The sequence below is a fragment of the Lotus japonicus genome, chromosome 3, assembly GCF_012489685.1.
Source record: "Lotus japonicus ecotype B-129 chromosome 3, LjGifu_v1.2".
Lineage (NCBI taxonomy): Eukaryota > Viridiplantae > Streptophyta > Magnoliopsida > Fabales > Fabaceae > Lotus > Lotus japonicus.
This window is the reverse complement of record NC_080043.1, coordinates 28,590,905-28,601,709: the sequence shown is the minus strand read 5'-3', so window position 1 is coordinate 28,601,709 and position 10,805 is coordinate 28,590,905. Positions and strand designations below refer to the sequence as shown.

Genomic DNA, 10,805 nt, shown 5'->3' with positions numbered 1-10,805 from the left:
TACGAGTGCAATACAAAATACAATCATATTATCATACTGTTGGTGTAGGTTAGATTACATTTAAGCAAATAAAATTTTCAAAATTTGAGAGGGATTGGGTAAATCTTTAAAATTATTTCATATAATCACAACACTCAAACTTAAAAATTCCCCCATTTTCCTCTTTATGCCCCAACCTCATATCATTCAAATTTATTAAGAATTTACTAGAACTTTAGCTTTCAAAATCATTTTATATCTCTAAATTCATCATAAACCCTAAATTATTTAAAAACAAGATTAAAATTTAACAATTTTATACATATTAAAATTGAAAGAATCACCAAATCTCCCTACTTTTAAAAGCAAATGAACCTAGCAAATGGACCTAATTAGCTTGAAAGAAACGAGACTGACCAAATTCACGCGGTCTAATTAGAGGATCAAAATTGCAACTAAGCCAAAACCAAATGAACCACAAAGATGCAGCAATATTATTCAAGTGAAAAGAATATAATTTGGTTTGCGTATTTCTCAAAAACCAAGTGCGCGAGGAGAATTAACCGAAAGCAACCTTACCATTTTTTCGTTTGTTCTAAGTATGCAACCTTACCTTCGAACGGAGAGAACATCACCACCTTCTGACCACCATAACACAAGGAAAAAACCTAATCGTTGCACCGAGGCCTCTAAAGCAAACTTAAGAAATTTGAATCCTGAACAAACGATGAAGGCCCAATAAGGTGCTGTACAAAGCTTTTAAAATTAATAATCCGAAGCTGTTTCTGAGCTAATCAAACCGCTCCCAATCTTCAGTTATTTTTGTTGAGGATAATGTTGTAGATGTGTCTTTTGAGCTTTCAGTTCCAGAGTCAAAGGCTTCCCATTGGGTTGTGACTGTGACAGCATTGCCCTTGTCGATAAAAGGATTGGAGTTTCTAGCCTTTAGGGAGTCTATTGCATCTACTATGTTCTGCACACGGCGCACCTGTAAAAGGGTGGAAAAGCTTGAGTTCAAAATTCAAAAATAATAATTGCAATGCTGATGCAATATTTAAATCTCCTTAAAGCATTTCCACAGTAAAATCTACTATCATTTGAATAAGCAACTAAAATCCACTGACATTCAAGGGCCACTGACATGAACTTGGTGACTATTTGCCAAATACATGAATTTGGTAAGTATTTGCCAAACATTGTTTTGAATGAACTTGATTGTGTATAATGGGTGTGGTTAAAAAACTGAATTTAAACTCAAGTGATTTATGTTATAATTTCTGTTATGCATTTTAGCATATAGGGTATAGTAACAGCTCTAGACATGGAAGAATCCTTCTTGCGACCTTTAATGAATTGATGAACCCAGAGAAAGAAGATGAAAAATGACAATGTTTTGTTTGAAATAACTGAGCAAGAAAACTGGAGAATAGCATAATTCTCCCCAAGGGTTTCCCCTTCACAACGGATCTCTCCTTTAATTCTCAAACTCACAATAGTATAGAATGATGCCCTTCTAATCTGATTTCCCTTTATTTACATAGCTAATTCCCTCCTCTTACGCTTCTCAAATTCAACATTGTCCTGAAGGTTGCATACCGATAAAAATGCAAGCTTCATAATAATTGAAATTAAAATCATCTCCTTAAGGATCCCACTGTGCGCAGCAAACATGATGAATACCCAAGTCAGCAAGTGCAGGGTCACTAAAGCCTGAGCAAAGGGTAGTGTTAACCATGCTGTTTTGGACACCAAGAAAACAGGGATTACAAAATTTCCATCAGTTCTTTTTGGGCTGGGCCAATTAAGATAGAAAATTGACCCACTTGCCGTAATCCAATCCATGCATTTGTGACATTGTGCCCTTGGAGCTGCGAGACAAATATCATCCTTACCTTCATCGATTCTTTCCCCGGCATAGCAGAAGTCATCTTTTGAGTACCTCCATCTGTCCACTGCATGTGCGTATGTCAACCCCCTGGTCATCGCACAAGGGTCCCATGTCCAGCAGCTTCGATGTTGGGTTGGCTGGGCTTCTTGACTTTTTTCATCAGTTAGTGGTGTCTGGCTGTTCTGGTGGGGGCAATATGATGACCATACTTAAAACCAAAACTTTCTGGCCATAGCCCTTCAATCGACACGAAAATACAACCATGCTTGCACTCAGTTGAGCTTTAACCCAAGAATCGCTTTCACCCCATTCTTACATCGACATGTCCCCATATACATGTTCTGAAAGAGGTTAGTCATCGCTGTTGCATCTCCACCTTCGACTTCCGCCATGATGTCCTCTGCCAGTGGTTGAAGTTCTAACTTCGTCTTAGCCTTTGGTTCTGCCCGTCCTCCACTGCAAGCTTCTTTGATTTTGTTTCTCTTTGTAAGAATTTTTTCAATGTTGTCAAACTTGGCCAGCTTCTTCTCGAGGACTTCTAGATTGCTGGTCTACCTAAAAAAACTACCTAACTTCTCCATTCTTCCCCTTCAATAACAGATCCGACAGGTCAGACCAAATTGTTAACCCAAACAAAGAAGATGAAAAATGATGATGTATTTGAAAGAACTGAACAGGAAAATTGGAGAATAGCAAAATTCTCCCCAAGGTAGAGATACTAAGTTGAGATTTGACATCAACTAGAGATCTGGCCAGCGTGTAGAGGTTATAAAGGTTTGTGCAGTCTTCACCTCAAGACCTAGTTCTTTGGGCTGAGTTGGATCCTAGTCCAAATGGTATCAAAACCTATCTTAAATCCATAACTATCCACCTACCGCTATTGCCCCCGAAGGTTAGCTCAAGTGGTAAGAGTTAGGGGACATAAGGGATTGGGAGGGTGAAGAGTCCAGGGTTCGAACCCTGAAGAGGACTAATTTACTAACATTACTAACAACTAACATTTGCCTATAAAAAAATCCACCTACCGCTATCCAAATCTACCTGGCCCTACGGATTTCGCAGTGAAATCAACGATCAGTCCTATAATTTCCACATTCTGAAAGTCCTGGGTGTGAGGGGGTGCTAAGATCTCACATCGACTAGAGATATGGCCGAAGTAGAACTTTTAATGTGTTCAACAATCCTAAACTAATGAGCTAACTTTTGGGGTTGAGTAAGGCCTAACTCAAATTCAAGATATTACATTGCCATCAATTAGATAATTGGTTATCACTCATCCAATTTCTGAGAGGTTGCGCTATTAGCATATTTTGTAAAAGGCTCAATATGGGAAAAGACTTGATTCAGCCCCATCCTTTTTCTCAAATTTTTCATCAATAATTTTTTTTTCAATTAACATTGATCTCAAGGGATACCTTGAAGTGCAATGCATCTTGGTCAAAACCTCGTTATATAAATCAATGCATTGCTTTATAATTTATAATAGAATAGAGATAAGATATTAGCCATAACTAACCAACATGTGAAATTTTGCAAGAAATATACATTGCTAACAATATAATATAAAATCATTCATGTGTACCCAAGAGCTTAAGCTGTTGGAGTAATTTGATTAAGAAATGGTACCAAAACATCTATGACCAAGAGATATAAAATTAGATCCTTACCACTCTCATTCTTCAAATACGAGGACATTGAATTTTAGTACACAGTAAGTGGGCTTGTGCAATATTCATATTTCAAGCTAAAAGGGCTCTTCCGTGAGAAGACATATTAGAAATATAATGTAAAACTATTAATGTATTTTCACTCAATAGCTTAGTCTTTTAGGATGGTTGGTTCATGACTGTATAAAAAAACAATAATACGCAATTAATTAACATTCTAACTTAGCAACTTTAATGTCATAAACGCTACCTCAGCTTTCCTCTGCAACCTTGCTTCACCTTCAGCCTCAATGCCATCCAGTTTCAACAATTGACTCATAAGCAACTCTGACAACTCAAGAAATTCTTTTTCAGAAGCCTCGTTACCCGCATTGATAGCCCCTTCCAAGGCAGTCACCTAACATATTAATATAATACATTGATCATTCTCCAGTTTAATATTTCTACATTTAGTATAGTAGTTATATTTCGAAATATTCTCACCCTATCTGAGAGCTTGTCCACCTCAGCTTTGACCCTAGAAATAGCTTCAGAAGCTTTAATCATTTCATTGAGTTTTCTGGTTTCCTCAAGCTTCCTCTCTTTGCTAGTATTTCCTTCTAAAAGCAAAAGCTTTGACTTGTCCTTCACACCTCCCAGGTGCAAATTCTCTTTATCATCCTTTTCTATTCCTCGGAAGAAAAGCCGTTGCTCTTCAGGCTCTAAACCAGTTTTATGTACAAGCAGTTTCTTTATATCCCCTGTTATTGAAAACACAAATAAGGCCAAACACATAATGACATCAGAAAACAATATATTTCTACACTACTATATGCAATTATTAAGACAATCACCAATTTCAAGCATATTCTGGACCAAAAAACTACCAATACCGTAATACAGAACAACTTCAATTTGGTATGAAGTATGAAGAATACAGTATGAAAAAACATTTCGGCTTTTTAACCTCAGTAGTGCGTGGCTTTTAAAATTACCGACAAGGCATATTTCTCAAATTCTTTCCCAAGTTGGTGTAACATTTTAGAGGTTGTATTTTGAGAGACTACAAGAAGCATTTTGTCAGAAGCAATGTCATAGTTCAAACTTCAAAGCAATGAAAATTTGCACTGTGGTTTCTTAATAATTTTTTACAAAGTCATATCAAATAGCCACAATTTATGAACTTTGATAATATTTATATTTTTATATTGTGAGAAATATAATATAAAATAATTTAGATGTCTCCACCTAACGTCTTCAACTATTGGGATAGATAGTTCAGAACATTGTCTAGAGTTTGATCCTTGTTGCCTTTACACTTCTAATAAAAAATGAAATTCCAGCACAAGGTATCGTACAGGTCTGTGCAATGTCCATGCTTCAAGACTTAACGGTTCTTTCTTGATGGCATATTAGAAATATAATATAACATCATTCATGTAATCATGTGTCTCCACCCAACAATTTAAGCTTTTAGGATAATTCGTTCATAACAACTATAAAAGTAGAAAATGACAACCACACTATCATTTTTTTATTTTTAAATGAAGTAGAGGATACCATGTCTTAGGGTTTTTTTTTTAATTCAGGGAAGTCATTTATGGTGGTGATAATGACTTGGAGTTTTTCATAAATAAAGTCATTTTTAGCGGCAAAAACTTAGGTTTTTTATTTTTTATAAAATTTTAATAGATTAGTTTGTACAAAAAAAATTGACTATATGAACACAACTGTTTTATAATAATCATATGCATGAGCATGCCACAGCTTCTCTTTATCTTCTACTATTTTTCTACCTTTTATTTATCTACAGTTGGATCATATATTTCAGTTTCAGCAGACACACATTTATACAGATTATGTGGTATATTGTCAGTCTTCTAAAGATTTTGCACCAACACGGCAACACCATCAATGTTTGCTGCCCAATCAAGTACTCTATAATCTACATTGACTCGAGCATTGATGACCTTTGAAAAATCAAGGAAAACTGTAAAAAACTAAATAGTTTACCCTGAAGTAAATTTTCCCATAGGCTGCTGATTTTGTCACTGAGAAAATAGTGTTGCGTGCACCGGGATGCACAACTAGTTTATAATTATACTATAGGGTAATGATTTCAAATAACAAATCTTTTAACTGAAACTTGTCATGAGGAATGCACAAAATGCACTCTTTCTAAAAACCAAAAAAAAAGGCCAGAAATTAACAGAAGCAAGTGATTTTATGATAGTCAGTTTCTTACTCATTCTTAGGAGTTATTACGGTGTACTGTATTCCTTAGTTGTAATATTCATTTCAGCATCATAAAACTTATCAATTACTCGCACTTATCAAAAGCTAGTGATGTTAAAAATCCTCACCTTATCATTGTCACAACACTCACTATGATATGAAGACTTCTAATAAAAATAATTCATGGAAACAGTTAAATGGATTATAACTAAAGTAACTATATCATTGACTATATTTTCAGGTAGAAAGTAAGTCCAGAAACACTTCCTGAAACCATGACATGAAAGGAGTATGTTCTCTACTAACTTTTATCAGCTCACAAGAAAAAACTCCCTTGTTCTTGCAATAAAAGTTCAAATTTGTTTAGCCTAACAACCAACCATTTCGAACACCTCATTAAAATTTGGGTTAGGTCTAATTATACCCCAAAAGCTAGCTTAGAGCAGAGGATTGCACTACCCTTTAAAATGACTATCTTGTTCATATCTCTAGCCAATGTGAGACCTTAACGCACCCTCTCACGCCTAGAGCTGAAAATATGGAGCATGGAATTTCCAAGACTGCAGGTGACCCATATACGGGTGGTCTCCAATAAACGGATCTAGGATTGGCTCTAATAACATCTTAGAATTTAAGCCTAACTCTACCCTAAAAGCTAGGTTAGAGGTGAGGATTGCAGTTTGCACTACCCTTTATTAGGACTATATTGGCAATATCTCTAGCCAATGTGGGACCTTAACAGTAATATCTACCCACTAGCTACAACATGTTTGGTTTCACTTTAAACCTTCCAGAATCACTTCTCCTTCCACAAAAATACTCCTAGCTTCTCCCAAAATCACCTTTCTCCCCAACCTGAAAACGTACCAGTTTTCCAAACACATACTGTATCAATGTGCAACAATGGTTAGTATTTTCAAAACTTCAACCAAAATATGATATCTATATTTACATACAATAGTACAATACAGCCAACTTAATATAGGGCAAACTCAAACACCCCATGTAGATTCATCAATTCATGTTCTCAAATTTATAATCTTAACCCAAATTCTAGGGATTTCTAATCACTTGTATTCTTCAGGCACGAGAAATCACCCACCACGCTTGAAAATCAGCGAACAATATCGAGCATTGAAAGAGAAAGAAAGCTTACCGAACGTTGATTGGGGTGGGAGGTGGAGCTCGTGGTGAGAGGGACCATGAGAAACGGTGATCTTGATCATGGGCCCACCAGCTTCAGCGCTCTCGGCTGCTCCGCCGGGCCTCGCCGCCTCGCTGGCGGAGTCTGAGGCGGTATTCATCAGAAGGGGCGGAATTGCAAAACGCTGCGTTTGGGAGATGGAAAGAGTTGTGGTTGAGTGGTGATGCAGTGGACTGATACTTGACCACTCGATGGAGTTTGGTAGCAGGAAACGTGAAAGAGAAGGGAAGATGACATATAATCTGATATTCTAACCAACACTGGTACCTTCCAGAATCACTTCTCTTGTTTGGCTATGTAGAAAGTGAGAGGAAAGAAATATATTATTGTAGGATGACTTAAATATTCCAAATTAAAGAAATTCTTTTGTACAAAAGAATTATATTTTCTATTGTAAATAAATTATATAATATAGTAAAATCTATTACCTATCATGTTGCAAAAAAAAATATAATCCTCCTTTTACATTTTTATATCATTCCATTTTAAAAAATACTCGTTAGTTGTTACACTCTAAAAATTAAAGTGCAGAACAATTTTTTTCGCAAAGTAATTCTGCACTTTATATTTGCGAAATTTCTTAATGAAAAAATACTTCTGCACTTTAGTATGTGCGGGAGCTTCAAACGTATTCTCATATCTAAAGTGTGGAAGCTTTTCTTATGCTGCATTTTAAATAGTGGAATGCAAAAATCAATTTTTTTTACATATTTGTATGCATTAAAATAAACCTTTCCTTTTCTTCCAATGCCTTTGATTGAAGAGAATAGGTGTTAGGTGATGATCGATGGAAGGAGCAAAATGCAAAGCGAGGATGGAAGGAGCAAAATGCAAAGCGAGGATGGTGGATGATCTGTGTCTTTCTCTTTGGGATGGATTTGCAACATAGAGCTTCTCTACAACCTTGTGGGTGAAGAGGTATGTGGTGCCAAATTGGTCTTGCCCCAGCTTCTTCCCAACAAGCTAGTGAATTCCGCTCTTTTTCATGTTCCGCAAACATGTTTGTGATGTGAACCATTTCGCACAGGAGAGAGGAGTCAGACGATGACTTATAGACATTCCTTTGCAAAATTCTTCTTTCTTCAGCATTTTTATTCTTCTAAGAATAAGGTAGATATTTGATGCTTAAGTGATGATGCATGATTGAGGAGAACTGCTGTTTTCTTGTTGATGCATGACTTGGATCATTTTTAGGATGCACACGATTATTCTTCATTATCTCCAGTTCATCTTCTTGGACGTTGATTGTCGCTTGTAAACTTATGGAATCTTCAGACGACGCTTTAGATGATGCTTGTGCACTTAAGACTGTTTAGCATATAGACGATGCTATATCATCGTCTTTGTTAAGTTGAACTTGAATGCTTTTATTGACTTTGATACTTGACCTTTCTCTTCAAGTTACTGACACTCCTTGCTTCTATCCATTTACTGCTTATGTGTCATTTTCTCCTTTAATCTCCTAATCCACTTAGATTTCGCGTGGAACATATTTATTGGACAACCTATATCAATTGAACCTATATTTAATATGTGGATACATGTTGTCCAATAAATATGTTGTCCAATAAATGGATATAATATCAATTGAACCTATATCCTAATTGTTTCATTGAATGATCTCCCTGTTTCCAATCGAGATATCTACGCATGCTATCACAGCGCCTCCTTTCCTAGCCAATTGTTTCATCCCGAAATTATTTTCCCACCTTCCTTTGTTGGGTAGGTGGGCCAGCATCCTGCCTGCTGGATAGCGTTCGAAATGAAGCGCTTGCTGCTATGCTATAAGGAAATAACGTTGCACCCTCACGAACACCAATTGGTTTTGGCGTAGAGGTATACGCGTGATCCAAAAGGTGGTATCAGAGCAGGTCCTGTGTTCGAATCCCACATAAGGCATGATGTGAACTCGGGTTGGTTGGCAGCTGCTGGGGGGATTATTGGGCTGGTGGGTCAGCATCCTGCCTGCAGGATAACATTCGAAACGGGGCACTGGCCAATTGGTTTTGGCGTAGTGGTAAGCGTGTGATCCAAAATTACCCTATTTATAGATTCCAAAAGGAAATAACGTTGCGCCCTTCTGTGATTCTAAATTCAAATTGAAGACCTACTCGCGCCTCACTTCCCTCTTTTCCCCTAAATAAGAACTTGATGTTGCATATTGTTTCATCAACCGTTGCTTTGTTCCCATCTAATTTCCTTGCTCGGAAATTCGTTCATTAACCATGGCAATCAAAGTTGATGATGTCTTAGATGTGAATGCTTCGAAGGATACTTGGAACATCGTTACCAAGGTGATTCGCTTGTGGGTTAGTCCCAGCTTCAGTGGAGGGAAACTGTCATTCTCTATGGAGTTGGTTTTGATGGATCCTAAGGTAGATTTATCTTCATTTGTATCTCTGATTCCATATTTCTGTTAGTCATTGATATGCGATGTAAATATTTTTTTAAATATTGCAAGGTTGTAAGGTTCATGCTTTAGTAAGGAGAACTTTGGTGTATAGGTTCCAACCCCTGTTAATTGAAGGTCGTCTCTATCAGATTTCATACTTTGGTGTCGGGGACAATGTTGGTGATTTTAGAACAACTGCTCATCTGTTTAAAATTAACTTTCATATCCATACCACTATGAAGGAGATTAGAAACACTCCAATCACCAAAAGTCTTTACTCTTTCATGCCATTGTCTGAGACTATGTTCAATGATCCTAATTCTTCTTATTTAATAAGTATCTTTTATTTGATTCTAACGTTTTTTACATGTTGTTGAAATGTGAAATCTATTTCTGACATCTCTTTTTTGTTTCCCTCAAATATTTTTGGAATCCTTACTGGATTTAACGGCGAACAAGAGTTTGAGAAGGATGGAAAAATTCATAAGAGAGTTATGATCGAGCTTGATCAAGATGGGTTAGTACTGTATTTTTTTCTCAACCATGTTAATTAAACCAAATTCTTAAATTGTTTGCCCATTAAAATTGCAAGGTTCATCTTTAATGCACTTTCTTTGGTAACTATGTTGGAAAGATTCTTGGATAATTGGCTTTTGGTGACATGACAAATGCAATAGTTGCTATTCAATATGCTAAAATTAAACCATTCAGAGGTTATGAATAGTTAGTTGCAAAAGTAATAGTATTTATTTCATTCATATTGTACTGTGTCTAATGTCTATTTTAAGTGTGTTATTGAGCTGTTTTAGGAAGACCCAGTGTTCAAAATGTGTATGGTGCTACAAAGATTTTAATTAATCCAGATGTTGAGGAAGCAGAACCACTCCATGCAAGGTTAATTTTTTATATGTATTTAAATGTGTTTGAGTGTAAGGATTTTTATTTACATCCATATTCATGTGTAGGTTTTTTGAACTGAATGACCCAGCGACCCAAGTCCCCAGCCAACTTCAAGATTCAGGAAGGGTTTCCATTACTGAGAAATTCTTGAATCAGATTGAAGGAAAATCTATTAAACAGATTAAGGATTTAGCTGAGGTATTTAATCTTTCATAACTTTTGTATTCCGATTGGAACATGTTTTTATCAATTTGTTAAATTCTAACTGTCTTTTAAATTGTTTTCGATTTAGCTGAGGTATTTAATCTTTCATAACTTTTGTATTCTGATTGGAACATGTTTTTATAAATTTGTTAAATTCTAACTGTCTTTTAAATTGTTGAGTAGAAAACAACATGTCTTGTCCTGGATACTATAAAGTTCATTCCTTAAGGGAATCCGTTGTGTTACCCGGTCTGCAAGTGTAACAAGAAGGTTATCCTAGCTAATGGCATGTATTTTTGCGAAAATTGTGTTCTAAATATTGTTACCCCATGTACTAGGTACAAGCAGCAAGTTAGG

General features: G+C 36.1%; 1 protein-coding gene across 1 annotated transcript; it reads right to left on the bottom strand.

The window, feature by feature from the left end:
- Positions 1-450: 450 nt before the first annotated feature.
- On the bottom strand, positions 451-7,238 carry LOC130748862 (BAG family molecular chaperone regulator 4). The gene is made up of 4 exons (XM_057602106.1): positions 6,905-7,238; positions 4,018-4,274; positions 3,785-3,931; positions 451-967 (listed from the first exon to the last, which is right to left on the bottom strand). Exons 1-4 carry the CDS (start codon positions 7,050-7,052, stop codon positions 770-772), a joined length of 750 nt encoding a protein of 249 aa, XP_057458089.1. The 5' UTR covers positions 7,053-7,238; the 3' UTR covers positions 451-769.
- Between the last annotated feature and the right edge of the window lie 3,567 nt (positions 7,239-10,805).